The sequence below is a fragment of the Gymnogyps californianus genome, chromosome 28, assembly GCF_018139145.2.
Source record: "Gymnogyps californianus isolate 813 chromosome 28, ASM1813914v2, whole genome shotgun sequence".
NCBI lineage: Eukaryota > Metazoa > Chordata > Aves > Accipitriformes > Cathartidae > Gymnogyps > Gymnogyps californianus.
Genome location: NC_059498.1, coordinates 5981190 through 6007724, shown reverse-complemented (window position 1 = coordinate 6007724; position 26535 = coordinate 5981190). Strand labels below are relative to the sequence as shown.

General features: G+C 61.8%; 1 protein-coding gene across 1 annotated transcript in view; it reads left to right on the top strand.

Moving 5' to 3' along the window:
* Positions 1-26232, top strand: part of SRCIN1 (SRC kinase signaling inhibitor 1) — a 57377-nt gene extending 31145 nt beyond the window's left edge. The window contains 21 exon segments of the mRNA XM_050911941.1: positions 8947-9139; positions 9515-9713; positions 9898-9991; positions 10420-10825; positions 10828-11248; positions 11626-11718; positions 11924-11967; positions 12319-12497; positions 12752-12927; positions 13201-13331; positions 14381-14528; positions 15407-15719; positions 16084-16333; positions 16555-16709; positions 16826-16978; positions 17720-17848; positions 19745-20108; positions 20111-20546; positions 20609-21011; positions 22990-23127; positions 25652-26232. Coding sequence (XP_050767898.1) covers positions 8947-9139; positions 9515-9713; positions 9898-9991; positions 10420-10825; positions 10828-11248; positions 11626-11718; positions 11924-11967; positions 12319-12497; positions 12752-12927; positions 13201-13331; positions 14381-14528; positions 15407-15719; positions 16084-16333; positions 16555-16709; positions 16826-16978; positions 17720-17848; positions 19745-20108; positions 20111-20546; positions 20609-21011; positions 22990-23127; positions 25652-25777 — 4551 coding nt within the window. The 3' untranslated portion in view covers positions 25778-26232.
* The last annotated feature ends 303 nt before the right edge of the window (positions 26233-26535 follow it).

Sequence of the window (26535 nt, the reverse complement as noted above, 5' to 3'; positions counted from 1 at the left end):
CTGTGCATGCAGTACTGGGACAGCTGGCCTGCCCTGTCTGAAACTGGTTTGAAACTCGAGAACTGATACCCGGGCTGAGGGGGCGGGAGAGGTGATGCTCAGGTGCCGGGGATGCTGCATCCCGGTCGGGGATGCTGCGTTTGGTCGGGGATGCTGCGTTCTGGTCGGGGATGCTGCGTTCTGGTCGGGGATGCTCCCCAGGAGGGATTTGCAGCCAGACTCGAGGTGAGGAGGCATCTGCTGGGGAAGTGTCCCGTTACCTGGCCTCTGCTCCTCTTACAAAACAGCCGGCAGCTCTTCGCTGACTCACTCTCTGGGAGCATCAATAATTAAGGATGAGTGGAGTTCGTTAGGGATGAATGAATGAGTGAATGAACGGAGCAGTTGTTTGTGATGCGCTGGCATCGGTTTGCTTGCAGAGGGGTCAGCGCCGCGTTGGGTGGTGACCAGGCTCCTGATGGTGAGAGCTGGGGAGGCTGGGGAGTCTCAAAGGAGTTCTCCAGACACCAACTGGAGTTCATTTTGCAAGGCCTCCACTGTCTCACGCCCTGAAGCACTGATGGCACAGCCTTCCCCCCCCCAGGAGCCCCTCCAGCCATTACTGGGGCCCAGGGGGGGGACGGAGGTGGTGGGCTCTCATCCCAGCATCTGGGAGGGAGGGAAGGGCAGGTACCACTTTGCTGAGACAGGCGCTGAGTGACCCCCAAGCAAACAGATGGGACCAGGTTGGCCCAGCTGAACCCCCCAGCGATGTTGTGATAGAGTCAGGCAGGTAGAGAAATGGGGCGGGGGGGGAACGTTGCAGGAGAGGTATCTGGAAATCCCTCCCTCCCTCCCCTGCCTCTGTTTCTTTAACAGCTCTCGGAGCTTCTTCAAAAAAAAAAGTTTCAAATTTCAATTAAAATTTTCCTTGGAAATGTTGACAGAAGCAGAGCTGCAGGAGGGACAGATGTTGTTTTTCTCCCAGCTTTGCTAACAGCTTTATTCGCTGCTGACCCTCGCTGGCAGCGCAGAGATGAGCGGCCGAGGCTCCGGCCCCGCTTCCCTGCACGCCCTAAGGGACCACTTGCCCAGGTGGGATCCCAGCGGGGCCGGGGTCCCCAGCCCCCTCTGGTGCATCCTCCACTTTTCCAGCACCCAGGCCTTGGGAGCATCCCCAGCTCTGCAGGGAGAGGCTTTCCCTGTCGAGCTCCCCTAGCACAGACACATTTTTCTAAAGGATGGGATGGAGGAGGCTTGGCTCTGTCCTGGAGCAGCCTGGTGAAGCAGCGCTGAGCCTGTGTGTTTGGGGATGGGGGTTAAACCTGCAGTGTCCATGGAAAGGCTTTTCCAGGTGTGGGGAAGGCAAAGGGACCACGTCTGCTGTTTTTTCCCCATCCCTTTGTTTCTGAGATCCATTTACCCAGGCAATAGCGCGAGCTGGGAGCAGTGGTCTGGGCCAGGCTTTCAGAGATGCTCCCCTTCAGCTCTGTCTTGTAAAAATTGACTGTTTTGTCCTCCAGTGCCTGTCCCGTCCGGCTGCCGGCACGCTGGCCCTGCCCTGCGGAGGGTGCACTGCGGTGTCACGGTCCCTGCACTGCCAGGAGGGATGGTCCCCTCTAGCTCCAGCGAGCCAAAGTCTGGGAATTCAGGGGAGGAGGCCTCGAGCACCAGCCCGAGGGGATGTGCACACAAGCAGGGGTAGGGATGCAGGTGCTGGCTGAGAGAAATAGATTTTTTTTTTTATATATATACATAGGGAGACTGGCAGGAGTGGAGAAGAGTGATGGAGAGCAAGGGTCCAAGAAGCATCGGGTGGGAGCCCCACATGAGGAGTCCCGTTCCCCCCTCCCATGGCTCCTTCCAGCACCGGCTCCGAGGGATGCTGTGCCAGGAGATGGCACAGAAAGGTGCAGCGGCTCACCCTGGTCCCACAGCAAGAGCCCAGGGTGACTCCCAGCACAGCTCAGCGATGGCTCGAGCATCCGCACAGCAGCGATGCCGAAACATCCTTCCCCGCTCCCAGCATTGCAGCTGGAGGCTGGTGGGGTCTCCTCGTCCCCAGCACAGCCCGCACCGTTGGGGTACTGAGCTCCAGTGCCCATCCCGAGAGCTCAGCACACCACCAGATGGGACCTGTAGTCAGATGCTGGATTAAACGATGAAAGGGGGATTATAAGGAATTAATCCAGATCAGTGTCCAACCAGGGGCTGGAGCGGGGTTTTATGTACTTGGTAAATAACCGGTTGCATTGCTTTGCCCAGGGCTGGGCTTGCCAGCTCCATGCCAGCTGTTTCCCAAGCTGGCCAGAGTGGATTTTAGGGGCCCCTCGCCTTTATCCCCATCATGCGGCGCGGCAGAGGAGATGCAAACAGACAGGAGCTGCGAAGGTGGGAGCGTGGCAGAGCAAACGCGGCTGCCCGGGACCTTTGCAGGGCTCCATCCACCCGTGCAAGGGCGATGCCTGGCCAGCTCGAACGCGCTCCAGTGCATCGTCCCTGCCGATGGAGGGGGATGGAGCGTGAGCTGGGGGGGTCTGGGGGCTGCTGCCCGACCCAGCCCCGCAGCAGCTGCCCTTCACAGCCCGGGCTGCTTCGCCTGGTGACGGCAGGGTCCCGGGGAGAGGCTGAGCTTGGGGCCAGACGCTGCCTGTGGCATTAGCACGGCGAGGGCTTCTCCTTCCCAGCTACGAGTACAGGTCTGTATCGGTGCTTGTGGGCTGTGTTCTGGCTGTCCCGGCTGGTTTTTGGGGGGGAGAGGGGCTGGCCTCTCTGCCAGGACAGGCTGCAGAGCTCGGGCTGAGCTGGGAAGAGGGAAGAGGAGAGGGAAGAGGAGCCGTGTACCCTGTGCACACCTCAGCAGGGACCCTCCTTCTGCTGCCCGGTCTCCTTGTTGCAAATAATATTCTTACCATGGCTGAAACACCCCCGAGCACCACAGGTTGCTGAGTGCTGGTGTGTGTGAGGTACAGAGGGGTCAGGCAGAAACGGGCCTGAAATGGCTGCTTTCTTCTCAGGTCGAGTCCGACACTGCCCTCGGAGCCCGCTGTGGGTAGGAGCAAGGTGCTGGTGGAGGCTTGACTGTCTCTGCTGTGACAAACCCTTTGCTCTGTCTCCGAGGGTCCCTTTGCAGGGTCAAGCTTGCTGCCTGTCTTAGGAAGTGAGTGGAAATATTAATGAGCTCCGGTGGCTTTGAGTTTTGCATGGGAACAGCTGCAGAGTGCCCTGCTCCGTCCCACGGCAGGATCTTTTCCCCACACATTTTTTCTTGTTTTTTTTTTTCTCCTGTCTTCTTTTAAGTGCTCTGCGGGAGGTCCAGAGCCGCTCCTCTGCCCCAGCTCTCCCAGCTCCGCTCCCTCCAAACTCCTTCTGCCACCCTCCTCTGTGCCCCTGGTCCCTCCGCTCGTCTCCTAAACTCTCCCTTTCTTCCCTGCTGCCATCTCTGCTCTCCATCGAGACCGAGCTGCTCTGCTGCTTGCCCCTACTCCAGTGGGATAACTGCGGCACCCATCACCTCCGGGTCCAGAGGGACAGCCCCACTCCTCGCCTGGGTTCCCCAAACACCGCTGGCACCTCGGCTCCTTCCCTCCCTCCCTCCCTCCAGCCCTAAGCATTCAGCCTGCAAAGCTGGGAAGGGTAATATCGGAGAGGGGAGAGGGATGTGGAAGAAGAGAGGAAAGGATGGGGACAAGAAGAAGGGGGGGGAGAGAAGGAGGAGAGAAGCATCCTTATCTAGCCAGGCAGATATAATGAAGCTGCTTCAGCACTGACAGTAAAGGGATTGTTGGGAGTTTTAGGAGCTAAAAGAATCACTTAATTGTATCTTTTTTTAGCTCTGGGGAGATAAAAGACAAAAGCCCCCAAGTCTTCCTCCATTCCCCATGCTACCTCTTTTATATAAGACTCCCAGGGAGGTGCAGAGGGGCTGGGGATGCTCCTGTCCCTGCCAGCGTGGGGGGGTGTTCCTGCTGCCTTCCCCAGGAGGGGCCTGGGGGAAGCCGGGTGCTTTGTGAGTGGGTTTTCACTGGGAGAACCACCAAAAGAGCACCCACGGTGCACTCCCAGGGTGCAAAGCTTTGCTGATGCTTCTGCACCAGCGAGATTTCCTCTGCTCTAGCACGCAGGAGGCTCCCAGGGGCTTTAAATCGCTCCCTGGCAGATAGCAGGCAGGTTTCTTCCCCAGGGTAGGCTGCAGTCACCCTGACCTTGGTGCCCATCACCCCATCCGCCACAGCTCTGCCCTCCCAAAAGCGAGCTGCTCGACACTTTTCCCGTCGTGGTGCCAGCTGGGGCCGGAGCTCCCACACCGCTGCCCCGTGGCCTTGGGCGGCTTTTGTTTTGCTTTTGGGCAGCTGCACGCCTTCGCCTTCCCTGCACGCTTTGCCCATGAACCCGCTGTTTCCCACGCACCCACTGCTTCCCACGCTCCGAGCCGTGGTGCAGGGCAGGCACTGGGATCCCGGGCTCGGGGGGAGATGCTGCTGCTGCTGCTGCTGCCCCTGAGCTGGGGTCCCAGCACACGCTGCTGCCATGGCAGAAATCAGCCGGTACTGTATTAACCCTGTGCTTTGATGCTGGTTCAGCAAGAAATGGGTCATCTCCCAGCGTGGCATCGCTGTGGCGCAGGGACAGCAAGTGGGAGAGCTGCGTCCCCTCCCCTCTGGCCCCTCGCTGCCGCTGCGGGTGGGTTTCAGATGCCACGGGGAAAGATCTCGGTGCCCATGGGGGACATCGGGCTCTTGGAGACCGAGCTCTTTGTGTGAGGGTCTGGGCTCAGGCAAAACTGCCCCTGGGGGGGCATAACTGAGAAGCAGGGGGCAAAACGCCTTTGCTCCCAGGCTGGCGGTCCAGGGTGGGTTTTGGTCACCTCCCAGCAAAGCGCTGCTGCAGCAGCTGGGATTTATCCTGCAACCCCAGAGCCTTCCCCAGCTGGGTGCTGCGTGGGGTGGGATCCTGCATGGCCGCAGCCGGCAGCGTGCAGAGCAGTGCCCTGGGTGGGTGCGTGGGTGCCAGCATCGATCCTCGCCACGGTCTGGTTTCTCGGGGCTTTGATACGCAGCAGGCAGGCGGGAAGGTGAGGCCTTTGGGATGGAAGGTGCTCCGAAGCAGGGGGATATTACCATCATTATTGTGTGCTCAGTACTTGACTGTTGCAGCCTTTGATATCTCCTCCTCGGCTGCGGTGTGTGATACGGTCTGGGCCAGACGGAGAATACCCTTTCCCTTCCGGAGATGGTGGCGAGGGTTTGATGTTTATTTTCATCCTGCATCGGACTGAAAGCTCAGCCCATGGGCCCCAGCAGGCACCCGGGGAGCCGGAGCCTTGCATGCCCCCAGGAGCGGGGCAGTGCCCGCAGCCCCACATCTCCCCCTCCTCCAGATGGGCAGTGGGGCAGCGCTCAGCGGGGTGGCGTGTTCCCCTGTGACAGGAGGGGACATCCATCCTGTCGATGCAGACACTGGCACAGACAGGTCCAGGCACTGTTCATCCCAGGGTGGCACCTAGCAAGGCAGGATTGGGCCCCCCGCAAGCATCTCCGGCGCAGCAGCAATCTGGGCACCCAGTTCAGACTCCACGGTGATGGATGAAGCTGCATGAAAGTGTCAGGTCCCAACATGCTTGGGGTGAGCCACGGCCTCGGTGGCTGCGATCAGGTCCCACCTACTCCGGGAGGGCTGTGAGTGTTGTGAATGGGGCTGGGGGGGAAGCGGAGCCACCCCGGGGGCTGCCGTGCCACGTCGGCACCAGCCGGTGGCAGGGGCGGGAGGCAGGATGTGTGGGGGCTGAGTTGTCAGTTAACGTATTATCTTATAGCAGGATAAGTCATTAGCGAGGCAGAGCAATAAAAAACAATTCCCTCGGAGTCAGCTCATTAATGGTCTGCCGGAGGCCAAGGACGGAGCAGCCGCCACGCTCCCCCCTCGCCGGGCATCTCGGCTCCCCGCTGCTGCTGCTGCGGCTGCAAGGCTCCACGGGCACCCGGGTCCCGCAGCTGCACCCCCGGGCAAAGCCGGTGTTGCCGAAATGGCCGCAGGCAAGAAATGGCAGAGACCTGCCCCCCCCATAGCGCTTGGAGTCCCCCCCTCACCCCGCAGGGTCTGTCCTTTCCTGCTCGCCACCATCCTGCGTTGGTCCGGGGATACGCGGGTGCCCCGTGCCCGGCAGCGGAGGGTCCCGTGCCCGCAGAGGTGCCCCTGCAGCGAGGGGTGCCGGGGAGGGGGGTGTGCGGCTCTCGCCCTGGTGCCAGCGAGGGCTTTGCGGGGCCGCTGGGTCCCTGCTCGGGCCAGGAGAGCCGTTCCCTGAGCACATTGCGCTGATCGTCAGGCCAGAACGGTCCCTTCCGGGCTAAAAATCCATTAATTTCCATCTTGCCCTTTTTTTCCTTTTTTTTTTTTTTTTTTTTTTTTGACTGATGCCATAATTAGCTCCATCAGATGAGCTTAATTACTTGAGGTCAGCTGCAACCCCAGGGCAGAGGCAGAAGGCAGGAGGGGTCCGGGCTCACCTGGAGCAGAGCAGCTCTCCCTGCTGCCATGCTCCTGCAGCCATCCCACAGGCTGTAGGAATCGCAGTGCATTGGGGCATTGTGCTATAGGGCTGTGGGGACCATGGTGCGTTGGGGTGTTGTGCTATAGGGGCTGTGGGGACCATGGTGCATTGTGTGTTGTGCTATAGGGGTTGTGGGGGCCGTGGTGCATTGGGGTGATGTGCTATAGGGGGGCTGTGGGGACCATGGTGCACTGTGTGTTGTGCTATAGGGGCTGTGGTGCATTGGGGTGATGTGCTATAGGGGCTGTGGGGACCATGGTGCACTGTGTGTTGTGCTATAGGGGCTGTGGTGCATTGGGGTGATGTGCTATAGGGGCTGTGGGGGCCGCGGTGCAGTGGGGTGATGTGCTATAGGGGGGCTGTGGGGACCATGGTGCATTGTGTGTTGTGCTATAGGGGCTGTGGTGCATTGGGGTGATGTGCTATAGGGGCTGTGGGGGCTGCGGTGCATTGGGGTGATGTGCTATAGGGGCTGTGGGGACCGCGGTGCGTTGGGGTGATGTGCTATAGGGGCTGTGGGGACCGCGGTGCGTTGGGGTGATGTGCTGAGGCACGCACACTGCAACAGCCCTTAGCAACAAGGATGCTACATGGCAACGCGGTCTCAGCCATCCTGTCGTGCCACGGGGAGGGGGAGGCAGCGATCCCCCCCTCAGCTAAATCAATCTTCTCTTATGATTATTTTCTCCAGACAAAACACGTCCTGGGGGGGTGTGGGGGTGTGTGTGTGTGAGCCAACGGCCTTTTGTCATCTCACGTGAAAGCTCGAGGGCTCTTAAAGTCCAGCCCAGATGTGGGCTCTGGTTGGGGGGGGGTTTGGGTGAGGGGAGCAGAGAGGGGTGGATGGAGATGGTGCAGGGTGAGACCCCACTGGCACGGAGCAGGGGAAGGAGCAGAGAGGAGAGGGCTGCCAGGAGGGCAAAGCCAGGCTAAGGTGCAGCCCTGGCAGCGTGGGTCGCATCCTGGCCACGTGCTGCCTGCCCCGTTCCTGCGCTTCCCTGTGGCCAAGGATCCATCCTGGGTCCGGAGCTGGGGGACAGCACTGCAAACCTAGAGCAAGACAGCCGGAGATGAGGGACCACAGGCCCTCAAGGTTTTCCAAGGGCTGTGCAAGGGCAGGGAGCCCCAAAAACCAGCCGCTACGCCCCAAGCACCCACACGCCATGAACATGGGGGAGAAGAGATCGGGTCTCTCCATCGCCTCCTGCTCACTGCAGCTTCCTTACCCGCTGCAAAGCCCCCCACGGCCCCCCGTGGATGGGGCTGGTGGATGTGCTGGCCCAGGTTCGGCTCAGCCCCGCTTCCCTGTCTTGATGTAAGACTTCAAGCATCTGCACTGCCAGCGTGCTTTGTGCTAAAACAACAACAAAACTAAGCAGTCAATTTTCCAGCAATTAGCTACAGCGAGAACATTTCAAGTCCTAGAAAACCCCGCCCCGCAGTATTAATTAAATCTTCCAATTAATGTCTAATTTAAATGATGATGATGGCTGTTATCATTTCATATTGATTTTTCTTTTTGGTCTTAAAATAGAGCTGTTGTCCCTTCCATGCCGCCTTTTCCACACCCCAGGAGCTGTTTGTTCTCTCTGTTTCATTTGCCAACGTTAAACATGTGTCTGGAAAATCAAGCCTTGTATTTCAGGGTATTGACAGGCAGCGTTCGCTCCGCTGCCGGCCGGGTACCTGTGGCAAGGGGAGCTGGCTGCGTGTTTGGAGATGTTTGTGCAGAAAGCCCATGTCTGTAGCCTGAACTTTTATGCAGTGGATATACGCTTGGCCACGTGAAATTGGACTCCTGGCATATTAAATTTTTACTGCTATAAACCCAAACCCATTACTTTCCCCCGGCTCAGGCAGCCATAAACCTTGCCGCTGCTTTGCTTCCAGAATAAGCCAGGCATTTATGTTTCCCGGGAGCTGGTTCATCGGTGTAATGGATGTGTAACCTCCTGTAATTGCTAAGGTTATTCCAGTGCTTACATGCGAGCCCTGGCTCTGTCACCAGCTAGCTAGCGCTGGTTTTATTTCGAGTGGGTTGCTGGTGGGGGAACTCAAAGGCGCCTGGAATGGCACCGGGAGGCTTTGAAATGCAGCGTGCTGCCAGCCTGAAGCAGAAAACATGAGCAAGCAATTGCAGGAGGCAAGGGGACTGTAAATGGTTGTACATGCTTAGAGCAGGAGATGGAGGAGGCCTCGAGCTGGCACTGTATCTGGACCACGTCGGTGTGCTGACTCAGCCGGGGATCCGGGACTGAGCATTCCTGGATGTGGCTCAGCCTCACCCGAGCCGCTCCATCCCAGCACTGGGCTCTGGAGGAAACCCAGGAGCCACACACCGCTGCATCCAGGGGAGCAGACCGGGGCTGGGGTACCCAGCACAGCTCTCCTCTGACCTTCCCCCTCTCCCCTTCCAGACGAGGAGCTCCCGACACTCCCAGGGCTCCCAGCCCGGCTTGGCCGATCAAGCCAAACTCTCCTTCGCCTCAGCCGAATCCCTGGAAACCATGTCAGAAGCGGAGCTGCCCCTGGGGTTCAACAGGATGAACCGGTTCCGGCAGAGCTTGCCCTTGTCCCGGTCCACCAGCCAGACGAAGCTGCGATCGCCAGGTACCCTCGGGGCTCTGCCTCCCCCAGGACGGGCAGCACGTACCTGCCTGGCCACTGCCAAACATCTCTGCCTGCCTCTGCGGGCAGATGCTGGCGTGTGCCGGGTGTGGGTTTGGTTTCTCTCTGCCCAAATAACCCCAGGAGGAACGGGGGGCACTGGATGCTGTGTAGGGTGGCCGAGGGGGATGAGCTGCCTTCGGCCTCACAGCTCCAGGGTGAGGCTTGGTGGCCAGAGGTCCCTGAGCCCTCGGCCGGGCGTGCACAGAGACCTCCAAGCAGGCAGGCAGACCTGCATCGCTGGCCTCGGCACGTCTTCGGCATTGCATGGGGAAGGTGCGGGCACGCCTCACCGCTTTCTGCTCCCTCTGCTTCCAGGGGTCCTTTTCCTGCAGTTTGGGGATGAGACGAGGCGCGTCCACATCACCCACGAGATCAGCAGCATGGACACCCTGCACGCCCTCATTGTCCACATGTTCCCCCAGAAGCTCACCATGGGGATGCTGAAGTCTCCCAACACTGCTATCCTCATCAAGGACGAGTCGCGCAATGTCTTCTATGAGCTGGAGGATGTCCGGTGAGGGTGGGAGGCTCAGAAATCTGGCACAGATTGATTTTCCTTTCTTTAGGAGCATCAAGAGCAAGGAGATTAGTGGGATGAAAGCAGAAGGGTGGGTGTGGGTGCAGTCCTGTGGCTGGGACTTGCTGGGGGCTCGGCGGCTGCCTGTCCCGGATGCTCATGGCTCTACCTCTCCTTTCAGGGATATCCAGGACAGAAGTATCATTAAAATCTACCGGAAAGAGCCGCTCTATGCCTCGTTCCCAGCCTCGCACATCACCAACGGCGACCTGAGGGTAAGGGGGGACGGGGTGTCATGGGGAGAGCCTGCAGTGTGGGTGCACCCGGGGAGGCTGGGACCAGTAAAGAGACAAAGTGATGGAGACAGGGACTGGTAATTGTGTGTGTTTGTGGAAGCAGTAATGACTGCGATTTTTCTTGCCCGGTTCCAGCATTGTTAAGTGTTACTTTAAGAGAATGGATGTTTGGGGCCTGACAGCAGGGTAATAAACATGATAATTAGGGGATTCATCAGAATAAATCATCCCGCTCCTGGATGGGAATGAGGGAGCCGCTGTTTGCCAAGGCCAGGTGAAGACACAGGAGCTGCAGATCTTGGTCCTCGGAGGGGTGCAGCGAGGCAGGGTCCCAGCCAGGCAGAGCAAGGGCAGGGGGCCTGCCCACAGGGATGCGATGCTGACCCCCCCCCTGCCCTTTTCCGCAGAGGGAGATGGTGTACACCTCCAGGGAGTCGTCTCCCACCCGCCGGCTGAACAACATGTCCCCGGCTTCTCACCTCACCTCCGGCTCTCCTCCACCGGTGCTCCAGTCCTCCTCCCCGTCCCGTTCCCGCATGTCCTACAGCGGGGGCCGCCCGCCCTCCTACGCCGGCAGCCCTGTCCATCACAGCGAGCGTCTCTCCAACCTACCGCCCGCCCAGGGCGTCTCGCCCAGCCCCAGCGCCATCCTGGAGCGCCGGGATGTGAAGCCGGACGAGGACCTGGCCGGGAAGAACGTGGTGCTGGTGAAGAACGAGGGGCTGTACGCCGATCCCTATGGCATGGTGCACGAGGGTCGGCTCAGCATCACCTCCACCCAGTCCCTGGCTGGCATGGGAGACCCTTTTGGCTACTCGGGGGGCTGTACAAGCGGGGCTCCGTTCGCTCCCTCAGCACCTATTCGGCGGCCGCCTTGCAGACGGAGCTGGAGGACAGCCTGTACAAGCCCAACGCGCCCATTTACAGTGACACGTACGGACCCGGCTTGGGCTTCCGCATGCCCCCCTCCTCCCCGCAGAAGATGGCTGACGGCCGGCTGGTGGATGTGCAGCCGGGGCAGAGCCCGCACAGCCCCTACTCGGGACCCCCAAGCCGCTCCTCACCCATCCGTCAGTCCTTCCGCAAGGACTCCTGCTCCTCTGTCTTCATGGAAAGCCCCGTCAACAAGCCACGCAACCCCAGCTCCTCTGGCCCTCCGGAGCTGTTTCCCGGCCCCGGCGATCGTCCGCTCTCAGGCTTCGGCTCCCCTGGACCGGCCAAGGATACGGAAACGAGGTGAGATGGGGTGCGGGAGAAAACCCCACGAGCTTTGCTACTCGGGTGATCATCCGTCGGTGCAGCTGGGGAGGTAGAGGAAGAGCAGAGGAAGGCTTTGCCCCGTCGCCACTGCGGCAGAGGTGCCAGGATAGGTAATGAAGCACCAAATTGTGCAGGGCTGAGGGGAGCGATGGGGGGTAGCTGGAGGCAAGAAGAGAGAGGGAAGGAAGGGGGTGGATGTAGCTGGTGACAGCAGCGCTGCTGCCTCCCCGATGTCCCTCCTGGGACTTGCAGGGACGTGGTGGGTGGGTGCGGGTGAGGCCAGGACAAGCCTGAGGGTGTCCGCGGTGCTGGAGCCGGCTCCTCACCCGGCCCCTCTCCCTTCCCCACGGCAGGGAGCGGATGGAAGCAATGGAGAAGCAGATCGCCAGCCTGACGGGGCTGGTACAAAGCGCGCTGCTCCGCGGCTCCGAGGCCGAGACCCCCAGGTAAGGAGCGGGAGGGCAGGCGTGGGACCCTGGGCTCTGCTGCGGGGAGCGGGACACCTCCAGCTGGGCTGTTTGCTGCCGAGGCTGGGGGCTCCTGCCCCCCTCCCGGGGGATGCCAGCCCTCGCCATGCCCCTGCAGCCCCCTGAGCCGGTGAGGACAGAGGTGCCTGGTCCACGCTCGCTCCCCTCCTCTCTTTCATTGCAGCGAGAAGACAGAAGCCACCAACGGTGGGACCCCCCCATCAGCGTGTAAGTGACTGGAGAGCCAGCCCCTCACCCTGCAGCACCCCCTCCCTCTGCCCCACGGCCGCTGGGAGTCCCAGGGTGGGTGCAGGAGTGGGGGCTCTGCAGCCCGCACCACGTGCTGGCAACCAGCGGGACCCCCCGTCCCGCTAAGGGACAGCTCTGGGGTCACCTCTCCTTGGAGCCAGCGTGGGGGTGGTGTGGATGGGGTACTTTTGGAGACCATCCAGAACTGCCGGACCAAAGCACGGGGTGGGGAAAGAGAGGTCTTTCCCGGGAAAGCAGAGGAGCGGAGTCTGCAGCCTCCCCCGGGGTGGGGTATCTTCCCTCAGCAGCCTCTGCTTGCCCTCCCCGCAGCGACCAGCCGTAGCGGCATGGGGACACCGGTGCCCGCACCCCCGCCGCCCTCCGCCACCAGCACGCCAGCGGGGCAGCCCACTGCCATCACCCGCTTGCACATGCAGCTGCACCTCCACGACCTGCAGCAGAACGCCAGCGACCTCCGCAACCAGCTGCAGCAGCTCAAGAAGCTGCAGGTGGGTACTGGGAGGCGGCGGGTTGTCCCCAACCTGGTCCAGCTCTTACTGGGGTGGCTCCAGCCCCAGAGCAGGAAAAATCCCCCTTTCCTGGTGACTTTGCATGGGGCTGGGTGTGGGAAAGCGAGGGGATCCCTCCCAACAGCGAGCTCAGAGTTGTGCCCACAAGTGGCCAGCCCTGTCCCTGCACCGGTTCGTGTCGCGGGGGGGTTAGGATCTTGCCCAGCCTGAATTCCCCCTCCTCGTCCCCGCAGCTGCAGAACCAGGAGACAGTGAAGACAATGCTGCGGCGGACAGAGACGGAGATCAGCGTGCGGGTGACGGACACCATGCGCAAGCACGAGGACCCCCTGCAGCGCCAGCGCAGCTTGGTGGAAGAGGAGCGGCTCCGCTACCTCAACGAGGAGGAGCTGATCACCCAGCAGCTCAAGTGAGCCAGGGCTGGCGGCAGGGCTGGGCGTGCAAGTGGGGAGGGGGTCCTTGCACGCTGACCTCAATGGGGAAGATCCTCCATGGGTGTAAATCAGCAGCTCTGCACGGTGCCAGGCCACATCCTTGGCTGCATGTCTAGCTTGAGGAGGGGTCCCCAGCCCAGTTGTCCTCTCCCCGCTGCTGCGTGGGGACCTGCCAGGCTGGCCACCCCTGGGGCTCTCCAGCATCCCGGAGCAGCAGTGACACCCCTGCCCTGCCTCTTTGCTCACAGTGACCTGGAGAAGTCAGTGGAGAAGATCCAGAAGGATTTGGCCCACAACCACCGGCTCATCCCTGTGCAGGAGCTGGAGGAGAAGGCGGTGGTGCTCAAGCAGCTGGGGGAGACGCTGACAGACCTGAAGGGTGAGGATGTGGCTGGGTCCAGGGCTGGGTGGCAAGCGGAGCCTGCCTGCATGTTCCTGCTCCATCCTCACGTGCGGGATGCTCCAGGTTGCCCATTTGCCTCTGGGTTTGCATGTTTGCATCTGCCGGTGTGTTCGCCTGCATCCCCAGGGCAGGTTCCCCCGGTGCCCGTCGGCGTTGTGTGTGCCCTGCAGGCTTTGGGCTGCTGCAGGGGTGAGGGCTGCACCCCACACTCCTGCTGCCTGCCCCTCTTTGCTCTGCTAGCTGTCCAAGTCGGTCCTGTGGACTCTGCCTGAGTCCACCTGACAGCTCACGGTTGCTCGGAGCTGCTGCCTGCCCGCCCCTGTCCCATGGGACCTTGCACTTGCCCATCCCCGTGCACGCTGCCCTTGGTTTTGCTGCTCCTGCAGCCTCCCGTGCCCAGGCTGTCCCCATCCTGCCTTTCACAGACAGACACCCAGCGCCTCGATTCAAAGTGGCAGAGCTCCTGCCTGCCAGAGCCAAGGCAGGCACTAAACGATGATTTGGCAGCAGTCACTGAGGTTGCAAGACAGGGGGGCTGGGGGGGGCTGTGGGGAGGGCCGGGGGGCACAGGGCAGAGGTAGGAGCAGCTCTGCTTTCCTGCAGCCTTTCTGTAAAGTCGGGCTGATGCTGAGCAGCCGGGATGGCGAGCAGAGCAGCGGGCAGGGAGCCGGGAGCAACCTGCTCTGCGTCAGCCCCTGTCACCAAGTCCCCAGGGTCCTGGGTACCAAGCCCCCAGCTCCAGAGCAGTGTTTGGTGCCCGTGGATGTGGTGGGGGCACCTTCAGGGACTAAAATTGGTGCCTGCGGGTGGATGGAAAAGGGATGCTGGGCATGGGGAGCAGGAGAGACAGCAGCCCAGGCTCCCCAGGATTCATCCTGCTCCGTCTGGCAGGGTGCCCTTGCCATGGGTATGATGGCCATGGTGGTTTTGGTGGGCGTGGGGTGCCCTGGCACTGCCAGCTAGGCACTGGGAGGAGCTCCCTAGCACGATGGGGCCCTGGTGACCCCCCCACTCTCCCACTCCAGCCCAGTTCCCCAGCCTGCAGAGCAAGATGCGGGTGGTGCTGCGGGTGGAGGTGGAAGCTGTCAAGTTCCTCAAGGAGGAGCCGAACCGCCTCGATGGTCTGCTCAAGCGCTGCAAGACAGTGACGGACACCCTCGCCCAAATCCGCAGGTGAGCACCAAGCCCCGACCCCAGCCCTGGAGCACCTTGGAGGACATAGCTAGTCCCTTCAGTTATCCCTGTGCCCCCCGTGTGTGTGCCGGTGTCCTCTCTGCGTTACGGATGCAAATCCCAAGGACTGTTGAAAAAAGTCTCATTTTTCTGCTAAGGAGCTAAAAAATGCCCTCGGTCCTTTCCGCTGTGTCTGTGGGAACCCCTCTTTCTAAACTGACTTCTACTTATCACCTTGAAAAAAGCGTGGTCGTATATCCAGGTAGAAAGGCAACCCTTAGCGTGATCAGAAATCTCTTTCCTGAGGAGCAGAAAAATGTTCTGCTGGAGAAAAATCATCTTCCCGATCTAATGATAGTGGCGGGCTGGGCCGTGCACCGCGGCTGAGCCCGCCTGCCTCTTCCCATTACAAGACCTTTCGGGATGGCTTACAGCTCGGCCACGCTGCGGGAGGAGTGTTCCGGCACCGGGCTTGCCTCGGGCTCATTGCTAGCCTGGTTTTCTACGGAAATGAGCTTGTATGATCACACAGTGTCTGAATCTGCCTACCTGTCATTCCCTGGCCCTAATAACTCCTGAATCCAAAGGGCGATTTCAGCCCGATCTGACAGAGGGGCAGGATTCAGAGGGATCCAATTTCCTACAAGGTTCGTGAAAATGGACAGCCAGGTAGAGGAGCTCATTCGTGTGCTCCCCCAAGAGAGGCTGTAGCATCAACTCCAACCCCTTCCTAGGCATCAGAGAACCTAAACCTTCAGCCATGTAACGCAGAGCTGCAGGAGAGCAAGTTTTTTGTGGCGTGGCTTGGAGAGGGTGCAGTAACTCCCCCCCCCCCGGTACCGTGCAGCCACCCAGTGCCTTCGCTCTGTCCCTGGCAGGCAAGTGGACGAGGGCGTGTGGACCTCCTCCAGCAACCTCAGCCAGTCCCCCAAGAAGGTGGCCCCTGAGACAGACTTCAGCAAAGGGCTGGACCTGGAGATGCCCACCAGCCCTCCAGTGAACCTCCATCACCTGACGGCTGTCACCGAGACCCTGGGCGTGCCCAGCTTTGGGCATAGCCCCCCCCAAACCCAAACCCACCCCTCCAAGAGCAATAACCCTTCCCGAGCTCCGGAGATGGTACCCGCCAAGACCCAGACAGGCCCGGAGACCCCCAGCAAGAAGAGTGCGGACAAAGCTGTATCTGTGGAGGTGAGAGCCTGGGGTGGGTTCCTCAGCTGGGGGGGGGGAGCTCTTCTAGAGGGTCTATCCCTATGTCTCCCAGTTGAAACTGGGGACAGGAACTGGGTCCATCCTCCTCCTTGCTGGGTTTGTAGTCAATGGGGTGTCTGGAGGGTGGGGAGCCCCAGGCGATGCAGACTTGGGAGCACCCCCAATTGCATGCAGGGGGGTGTGCAGCTTGGGGATGGGGGCAGCGCTGCCCCCCCCCCCCCCCGGCTTGGCAGCAGGTTTGAGGAGGGGTGGCAGCAGGGCCGTGGGTCACGTCCTGCCTGCGAGGGCAGGAGAAGCTGCCACGTGGATGGGGGCTGCAGCGGGCTCTGCCTGCTGTCCGCAGGCTGCCGAGCGGGACTGGGAGGAGAAGCGGGCGGCGCTGACCCAGTACAGTGCCAAGGACATCAACCGCCTCCTGGAGGAGACGCAAGCCGAGCTGATGAAGGCCATCCCCGACCTGGAGTTCGCTGCCAAGCACAAGCAAGCCACAGGCAGCGGCAGCGCCGCCTCCACGCCCGAGCACAAACCTTCCAAGCCGCAGCATGCACCGAAGTCGGGGGGCAAGGGGGACCCCAACGGCCGCAGGGGTTCAGGTACGGCGTGGGGAGGGCAGGGGTCCACCGCCGGATCCTGGGGCTGGGGTTGCCTGATCCTGCGTGTGCCCTGGCCATGCCGTCACCGGTGGGTCTCCCTGGGCTGAGCCGTGCTGCCCCGAAGGGAGGTTTATGCCCGGGGAGTCAGCGGGAGAGCCTCGGGTGTTGTATTAGAAGGGCAGGGAAAGGTCTCGTGCCCTCACAGCATCGTTTGTGCCCAGACGAACTGACGGTGCCGCGGTACCGGACCGAGAAACCCTCCAAATCACCGCCACCTCCCCCTCCACGCCGGAGCTTTCCCTCGTCCCACGGGCTGACCACAACCCGCAGCGGCGAAGTCATCGTCACCAGCAAGAAGGAGCCTGGTTTTATGAAGGTAGGGAGCGGGGCCATGGGATGGCTGCTGGGCTGGACTGAGCGGGTCACCGTTGGCAAGACCAGCCCCGGCTCCTGGTGCCCCCACCCCTCACCGCCCCGCTCCCCACCTTGCAGAAGGCCGAGTCGGAGGAGCTGGAGACCCAGAAGCCCCAGGTGAAGCTGAGACGGGCGGTGTCAGAGGTGGTCAGGCCAGCGTCCACCCCTCCCATCATCGCCTCTGCCATCAAAGACGACGACGATGAGGACCGCATCATTGCGGAGCTGGAGGTGAGCACGGGAGGGGCTGCGGCATGTCCCAGCTTATCCGCACCGGAGGCGATGCCCGCCCTGCCCTGTCTGTTCACGCGTGGCTGTGCCCAGCTCCGGGCACCTGCAGGGAACACCTTGGGATCGGGTCTGGGGAATGATATCCCACACATCGGCACAGCAGCGGGCTTCCCCCTCCCCGCCTGTCTCCCAGCAGGAGCGCGGTGCTGGGGGACAGGCAGCACGGAGCAGTTGCATCCTGCCGGACCCCTCGCTGGGTCCAGGTGCTGCGTGCCTGGTTCACAGTCTCTCTCCAGCACTTCCACCCCGTCTTGGGCTTCAAACCAAACTCATTTGTTTTTTAACGCTACGCAGCTTCAGCTGGAGGTTCATTGGGTTTTGTGCACAGGGCACCCTGCAGAGATCCCACCCGAGATGCCGTCCTCAGGCTCTGAACTCCCCCAGGCCGGCTCTGCCCCACGTCCTTCCCCTGTTTGCTACGGTTGAGGTGCCCAAGTCGGTAGTGGATGGTTTTTCCTTGGCTGGGTTTCCCCCAGGAGGCAGGGGGACCGGCGATGCTGCTGGCAGTGGAGGGACGGGGCTGCCTCCGCGGCTGATGAGAACAGCCGATGCTTCGGTCGCTGCCGACGGCTGCCGAGCCCCGGTCCTGGCATGACCCTGGCAAGCATCCTTGCAGGCATGGTTTGCGTCGTCGTTACCCCCAAGCCTCCCTCCTCCAACCCCCCGTGTTTGACTCCCTAGGTGTTTCAGAGAAGCTCTGCCTCCCCTTTCCTTCCCAAGCTCCGTTACGATCCGCTCGCGGCTGCCATCTCCCCTGGGCACGCAGACATGTGGCCCAACGGAGCCTCCGTTGCAGCCGAAGGATGGAAGGTAACAGCTCACTCCGAGCGACGATCCCTTCTCCTGCCGACGGGCTGCACTTTAACCACCTCCTCTCCCGCCTCTTTTTAACTCACTTCTGCTTCTTTCTCTGATTTAACAAACTAATGGCTTCTCTCCACTCCCTCGCTCACCGCCACTGCGTGTACAGCACTGACACGGCACAGGACCGAGCACTAACCCATGCAGCAGCAGCACGGGGCTGCTGCAGCTCCCGTGAGGGCCAGATCCTGCAGCCACGCGGATGGGAGGAAGGAAGGGGCCACCCCAGCACCGGGCAGGGCACAGGGAGGGCTCGCCGCTCTCACGCCGCACTGGGTGCCCGGGGAGGGTGTCACTGGAAGGGGGCCATGGCGGGTGATGCATGTCGTGCCCTGCGCAGGGAGATCCCGCTCCACGTGCATGATGTGGGTGGATGGTGAAGGGCTGACCAGAGGCCGGTGGCTGCTGGGACCCACTTGGGCTTGGCCCCATCATCCCTCCCAGCTGCTGGGCTGCTGAGCGGGCACAGCCCGGCTCCCTCCCAGCCCTCCTGCCCTCCATCCTGCCCTGGGCTCTGGGGTGGAGAGAGCAGGAGGAAAGGAAGGTGCCCGGAGAGTGGATGGGATGGAGCAGGGGATGCCCAGGGTGGGGGAACAAGGGGGCAAAGGAACAAAGACAGAGGGTGCCGCTGAGCCCCTCACCAGAAATCATCTAAGTGAGGGGAGCTCTGCCTCATCCAGGGCAGCTCAGCTGCTGGTGGGGGTCTGGGTACGTTGCAGGGGTCCCGCTGGGTCTCTCCCCTCTCCTGGGAGACCCAGCACCAGGGCTGAATCGACCATTGCTGCCCCAGAGCAGCATCTCTTGTCCCTGCGGGCAAGGACGCCTCTCCCCAGAGCTCGAATGGGTCCAGCTCCAGACCCAGAGCTCCAGAGCCATCCCAGCGCTCATGTCGCCTTCCCTCTCTGCCCCGGATGCTACTCAGACCCCCAGGGCTGGGGCACGAGTGAGACATGCCGACCCAGGGCATGCATCCCCACTGCCTATCCTGTGTCACCCAGCAGCATGGTGTAACCACCGTACTGCCCTGCTCTGCCGTGAGGGCGTGGTGCCGGTGCCAGTTGCATGCGGAGCCGCTGTGAAGGCAGCAGCCCCCCTGGCCAGGGCAGGGCTTGGGTGCGGGCAGAGGCCCCATGGCTGCAGCTGCAGGGAGGCACCTCTTCTGCCAGAGCATCTCTCCAGCTCGCCTTCCCTCACCTCGGTGGAGGGCACGGCCGGCTCTACTCCCCCGGGCATTGTACGGCTCGTTGCATCTCCCTTGGGACAGGAACAGAGAGGTGGGGGAGGAAGGACAGCATTTTCTAGGTGACTTCTTGCTACTCAGGGTTTTAAGGGTTTGGTGCCTTTGGCAGTTCATTTGCGATGGCTCGTCCCCTACCTTCAGCTCTGCTGGGAGCAGCGGTGTCCTGTGGGGCCGAGCAGCCCGCGAGGGCTGGGCTCTGCTCTTGCACCAGTGCCATGCCAGTTTATACCAGCATGGGAGAAATCTGAGCCGGACGGTGGCAGTTGGGTTTCCAAAGGCATTCAGGAGGTGCAGCAACACCGACTCATTTTTGCTAAAAACTCCAGGCAAGTTATTGCCAAAATCTCACAGACCCAGGTCGCCTTAAGCACAGTGGAAAACCAGTCCCTGTCCTGCTGTGGGTACCGATGGGATGTCAGGGCTGGGCAGGAGGGAGCCGAGCATCTCCCTTTCTGGCTGAACACCTCCCTGCAGCACTACGATGCCCGGAGGCACCAGCAATGGGGACCCAATAGCGTGAGTGGACACGTAGTGCTCCCCAGCAGCTCCCCGCTTCCTCCCACCGCTCTCCCCCGGCTCTTAATCTGTCTGAATTCTCTACCTAGGAGCCGTTGGCCCTGGCAGCCCCGGGGAGCAGGGCTTTCTCCCTCCCGCAGATTGTGCTCACCGAGTGGGTGTCTGAACCGCCATCCCCCGAAGCCGAACCGGAGGTGTGGGTGGAAACGGGCTGCTCGGAGCACGGGGACCCGGCCGGCAGCGGAGGAGCAGGAGGGGAGCTTACACCAGAGGGGGGAAGGAAATGCCATGTGTCTCCTGGCATCTCTGAAAAGTCTCCGTCCGCAGCTGGGTACCCTCCAGCCTCAGCCCCCCAGCCCCCGAGCAGCCCATCTCAGGGCTGTGCCCATGCGGCAGGAGAAACTTGGAGGTTCCCTCTAGCAGCCAGCAAGGTCCCGTCTCTCTCAAAGCATAAAACAGCTGTCCCGCAAGGGGAGAAGGAGGGGACGCTGCTCTGAACGCTGCCGGCAGGCAAGAAGGCAGCAGCAAGACTTCTCACCGAGGTCCCTTGGCTGCACAGCCTCCTCGTCCCCGGGGGGAAGGCACGGGTCCTGGAGCTGGAGAGGCAGCGCTCCCCTCCATCGGTGCAGGCAGCAGAGGGCCCGGTGCCGTCCCCCAGCTTCCCGGTGATGGGGACCCCCAAGGAGGAGCCAGGCAGAGCGTGCGGAAGGCATCGCTCCCTCCTGGAGACTCTGCTGGGGCTTGCAAACAAGCGCGGAGGGAGGACAGCTCGCCAGCCCCAGCCTGCCCAGTGCCAAATACCAGTGCCTTCCCGGGCAGGGATCCAGCCCCGCGGGGAAGCGGACAGTCCCAGGCTGAGCATCCCCAGGAGCAGGTTGCTGCTTTCTCAAGGCCAAGCCATTGCGCAGCATCGCCGGGCCGGGGCGGCGAGGCTCCGGCTGCTGGGGGAGAAGGCGGCGCGGGGGACACCGGGGCGGGGGGAAGGTGGCGGAGGGGCTCTGCAAGGGACACTTGTCCCCTCACCGCTCCATGACTCCACGCAGCAAGGAGATTTATGAAGGCACATACCAGAGACTGGATAGCCTGGAAGAAACTATCCGTGAGCTGGAAATAACGATCAGTGAGATCAGCAGCCATCCCTCAGTTGAATTTGTATTCCCTAAAGAACTGCTAGGACAAGCGGGATCCAAGGATGCCAGCGAGGAGACCAAGAAAGGTCTGGGGGATCTCAAACACAGTAGCTGTGACGATGGGACTGCCCTGGACCTCAGTCAGGCCAAAGATGATGCTCCATCTCCAAGCAAGACCAAGCCACCTCTGCTACCCAAGCCGCAGCTCCCCCTCGACACTCCGCAGGTTTATTTTCTGTTATCCCTCTTGCTGTGCTCTGCCCCGGACTCACTCTGATGTCTCTCTTCCTCCACCTCTACCTGCTCCCTCTCTGTGACTCTACCTCCAGGCAGAGCCAAGGTGGAAAACAAATCTCCTTTTCTCCCTGTCACTTGAATGGGTTTGGGAAGTGCAGGCAGGCAGGAGTGAGACTGCAGGCAGCAGAGTCGGCAGCGTAAAGGCAGGCAGCGCCAGGCAGTGCTGCCATCTGCCCCTCACAGTGCCGGTGCCACCGGGTGCCCATCCCTTGCTGTGTATAGCACCGAATTAGACCCTGGCTATCTGGTATCTTCTCCTCTGGCAGATTTTGGGGCTGAGCACGCTGCTGCTGATGAGCACGGGCCGGCGATGAGCATCCCATGGGGCCGGCGAGGGCTGGGTGCGCCGGGTGACGAAGCAGCGTCCCTTGTTTTGCCGTTTTGCAATAAGCACTTTTCTAACGAACTGCAGTTTGAGCGTGGCAGCTGTTTCTCCTAATTAAATCACAGCGCGGGCTCCCCAAAGCCATCCAAATTGGTTTCTGCTGGAATCCGCGGCAGCCGCTCGGCTGGCTGAATAGCTGGGAAAAGAGGGGGAAAATGCCCTCAGCCGCTCCGACGTCAGCCTGCTCCTTTATTAACAGTCAGCGCTGGGGAATAAATCTCCTTTTTCATTTGCAGCAATTATCTCAGCCTCGGTTCTCAGCGACGCCGCGGCCCCGTTGCGGTGCTCTCGCTGGGTGAATGGGCCGTCAAGCGGGTGTAGCTGCATTTCTCCTGTTGTCAGCTCCCGCTGCACCGCCGGAGCCCGGCAAACTAGAAGCGGAGCTGTGGGATGGATTTATGGCCGTGGCTGGCACGTGCACGGGTATGCACAAAGCAAAGCTCAGCTCAGAGTTCGGCACAGCTGGGGCTGGCTTAGTCGGTCCTGAAGCAGAGCGGGAGAGGGCAGGTTTGTGCCGCCTTTCAAGATGCTGCGAGTTGGTTGCAAAGGCTGAGATCCAGTGCCTGCTTGTGCCAGGGATGCTGGGACACTGGAGAAGGTGCGGTGCAGGCAGGAACTGGATTTCCTTGTGCTGGTGGGGTACAGGAGTCCCTGTGTCCCATCCATGGGACCACTGAGGATCACAGAGCAGGGCAGGCAGGACAGGCAGCGCAGAGAGCTCTGCCTGCACGGATTTATTAACCTGGCCTGGCTGCGATAACCTGTTGGCCTGTCTGTCGGAGGTGCAAGCTGGGCAGCAGTTGCATGTCTCTGGGGCAGCATCAGCACTGCCAGTTTTGCTGCCTGCAGCAGCTGGTCCAGGCCCGGCACGGGTTAGGCAGGAGGCAGCAGTGATGGCAGGGAGAGGATCTGGGGTGCCCAGGCAGTGGGGGGACGCATGGCGAGCCTGCGGCGTGTGGCATTGTCCGGGCTCCCGTGCGGGCACTGCTTTAGGGACCTGCAGTGCCAGGGAACGTGCGTACAGGTACCGCTTCCCTCGCTGCTGCTTTTGCAAGTCTTTGTATCTCCATCTGTGCACAGCTAGTTAATAAAAACCCTGTATTCCCACTGCCGCCGTTTCCACCTGGAATCTGCTTCTGCCTGCCATCGCCTCTTTTCCTTTCTCTTGGCCATGCACCCCTGCCCCGGCGGGGATGCTCTCCTCCTGCCCTCGGTCTCCCGGTGTTTGCCGTGTCTGCCCCTAACTCCCTCTTTGCCTTGCAGCGGTGCTGGCTGGTTTCTGAGCTCGCCAAAGCGCTGCCCGATGAGGGCTCCTTTGGCACGTGGAGCCGGTGTCCCTGTCCTTGCCTGGGTTTGCCGCCGTGGGCTGTCTGGGCAGGACGGCACGGTGGTTGCCGCAGGGGCTCGGCACAGCTCCAGGCATCCGACACCCAGCGCTGGCAGTGCCCAGCTGCCAACGGTGCCGATGGGGGCTTTCACCTGCTGGTTTTAACCCCTTTCCCCAAATTTTCTCTCGCGACAGAGCGGTGGCGTTTCCATCCCAGCCATGAAGGTGGTGAACCCGGCGTCCCGGCTGAAGCAGAGCCAGCAGGGCAGCCCCGACAAAAGCAAGCACATAAAGCAGCGGATGGAGTACATGCGGATCCAGGGCCAGCAGCAGGTAGTCTATCTCTAGCACCGTCCTGGCCGGCTCTCCTAGCAGCAGGGGCAAGCCGCAGGCTGCCCACGGCCCCGGCATCTCCCTTGCTGCCTCGTACGGGGCGAGGGTGTGGGTGGTGGGCAGGGGAGACCCTGCGGGTGCTGCTTTCAGGGACTGGGCTCTCTTGGTGTCTCCGTTCATCTTGGCTGAGCCCGGTGGGGCTGGGGGTGCGGGGACCCGGCTGTTGGGCTGCAGGAGGGGCTCTCGCCCTGGTCTGTGCCGAGCGTGGTGTTTTCCATAGCTGGCTGCTGGGGATGGGGACACGACTTTGTGCTGAGAGTGGCAAATTCATCACCAGTGTGATGTGAGGCTGAAGCCAGAGTCATTTGTCCCCCAGCCCTGTGTGCCACCACGGCCCTGATGGACAGGGCTGAGCCCCAGCGTTGGTCCCCTCGACTTGGACCCCGAAACCTCCTTGCAGAACATTTTGGTCACGGTGATGAGCGCTGCAGAGTCGTGTGCTTGGCACCGGGGCTCCAAGGGGCTTCACGTACCCGGGGCTGGGGCTGCCCAACCCATCCCGGGAGGTTTCAGAGAGCCAGGAACCCTCCATGCACCGAACACCACGTCCGCAGAAGCAGCTCGTCATGGGAGAGGGGTGTTGCGGGCAGGGTGATGGTACCGGAGCACCCGGCAGCGTGGGGAGAGGTGGGGGGGCCACAGCAGCTGGAAGAGAAGCACTTTGGGATGGGATGGTGTGTGTGTCCCCCCCGGCCCAGCACCCACCCCTCTCCCGTCCCCGGGGACCGCTCCTGCCGCGGGCAGCGGGGCTCACTCCCCTCTGTTCTTGCTGACACCCCAGTGCTGGCGGTGGCTCTCCAGCTTGCTCAGGCCACAGGCAAGGTAACCACAGCCAGTTCGCTGCCCTCCACCCCGCTCGCCTCTCCTCTCCCCCCTCCCCTCCGCCTCCTGCCCCCCAGTGGGCAGCAGCACCACGAGTGGGTTCACCCCATCCTCTCCTCCCCGCTCCCCGCTCTGTGTCTCAATCCCCTTCCGTGGCCTGGCGTTACCAAACCACCCAATAAACCCGATTTTGCTCATTCTGTTGGATCCATAAACCCTGTCGGATAAACTGAAGGTTTTTCCCAGCTGCCTGGAGCTGGGTTGGGAGGGATTCCATGCAATTTTGGCAAATGTTGCATGAGCAAAATGGGCACCTCGCTCCCCCGCCCCGGCTCCAGCAAGAGGGCTCAGCCCCCTCCCGTCCCCACCTCGGCGGCTCCGTCCCCGGGTCGGAGCCGCGCGGGTGCTGTTTGTCGTGACCGCAACTGAGATGATCCCAGGGCAGTGGCGAGATGTCCCCGGGCAGGGTCCATCCTTGAGGTCAGGGTCTCCCTGCCAGCCCCCCCCAGCATACGTGCGTGCATGTGGGTTTTCACACCCCTGCAGAATCAGGGAGAGACGGGGGGGGTTCCCTCTGCCCCCTGTCTAGGGCTGCCCGCGGCTGGGGAGCAGAGAAACGCTGGCCGAAAGGGCTGTGCCGGGAGTCCCGAGGGGCCAGGAAGCATCTCCTGGCCCCGGGCACCCCAGGGAGGCCACCAAGTCCCCTTCCCTGGAGGCCACACACCAGCACAGTCCAGCTGTCCAGTGTCACCGCGCTCCTCCTCGCCCCGCCTCGGGGCATCCCGTGGCAGTATCGGTCACCCGGCCCCTGGCACCCACCGCTGCCCTCACTGGGGTGGCCAAACCAGGAGTTTTCTGCCGCACTTTTGTCCTCACTGCCCTCCCTGTGCAGGATTTGGCCGTGCCCCTGCCCAGCAGCCCACCCCCCTGCAGCGGGGGCGGGGGGGGCCGGAGGAGCCCTCTTCCCCATTCCGGGAGGGTTTATGAGCATCCTTCCTTCCCCACGCCCCGGCTCCCTTTGGACCAGCTTTTGCATGAGTAAGGTTGGGTCACGTCACTGCTGGTGGGGATCACACCAGCGCGGTGGGCGCAGGGGGCCGGGGTGGGCACCGTCACCTCTCGGAGGAGCCGGGGCTGGCGTGGGGCTGCTGAGGCTCTGCCCCGCTCGGCTGAACGGCACCTCCGCGGCAGCCCCGGCACCGGCCGGCGGAGCTGGGCGCTGTGCCGCGCGGCGTGCACGCCCGGTCTAACACTGCCCTTCTTGTCCCCCCTCCGCCTTTCTCCCCTTCCCCTCCGCCCACCCGCCTCTGTGTGTGCCTGTCTGTCCACATGTCCGTCTGTCCGTCTGTCTCTCTCTCGTCTCTCTCCTCCTCCTCTCGGGGACGTCCCCTTCCCATCCAGTAACGCGTGGGACCAGCTCATCTCGTGCTCTGTTTGTGGTGGACCTTTTCCAGCTGCTTGACCTCAGGCCTAAATCAATGCTGCTTCTGAACAAACTCCTGTTTGGTTCTTGGTTGTTTTTTTTTTTTCCTTTCCTTTTTTCCCCCCTTTTCCTTTCTTTTGTCTTTTTTTAAGAAACTGTTTGACTTTCCTCCCCTTTCTCCTCCTCCTCCTCCTCCTTGAATCTTGCTTTTCTTTCTAGGCCGCTAGACCATCTAAAGAGGCTAGTGAGACTTCCCCCGCGGTCTCAGAAAAACCCGCATCTGGCAGAACATCCATCCCCGTATTGACTTCCTTTGGGGCAAGGAACTCCTCCATCTCATTCTGAGCATCCTTGCCAGCTCCACCCAACCGCTCTCCTGCTCCTGGGGCCGGGCTTCTCTCTTCCTTGGGCTCCTCCTCCCTGGGACTTGTCTTCTTGAGGCACCTGGAGGGATCGCCACCCGTCCCTCTCTTTCTGTTTTTTCAATGTCTTGCTCCAATGTGGCCGACCTCGTGTCTCGCCTCTGCTCCGCCACGGCCCGACTTGTGTCTCGCCTCTGCTCCGCCACGGCCTGACTTCTGTCTCCCATCTCGCTCCGCAATGGCCAACCAGCCACTTTCTGTTCTCTCTCTCTTTCTCCTCCCTTTTTCTTTACTTTTTCCTTTTCTTTTCGGTTCGTTTGGGTTGCTGTTGGTTTGGTTTTTCTCCCTCCCTCCCCTCTCCCACCCTGCCGTTTTCTGTTTATTTAAGAGCTCTCAGAGCTTCACTCCACCCGTTTCACCAGCTTCAAGCAAGGAGGACGCCGGGCAGCGCCCGACCCCGCTGCCCACGCGGGCAGCACCCATCCCACCGTCGAAAGGTGGGAAACAGCAGCTGCCGAAGACGTCCCCGACACCCCCCGACCCGACCGCTCGCCCCCCGCCGCCGCCGAGCATCCCGGCATCCGTGACGCCGACCCGCCCGGAGGAGAGGATGCTCGGTGCTCCAGCCAGGTCTCGGCGGTGGGTGCGGGTGGCACTGCGGCCGGGCTGCATCCTTCGCTGGCCGAGGGGTCGGTGCCATCCCGGGGGGGTGTCGCTGCCGCCGGCCACCCGCGAGCCGTC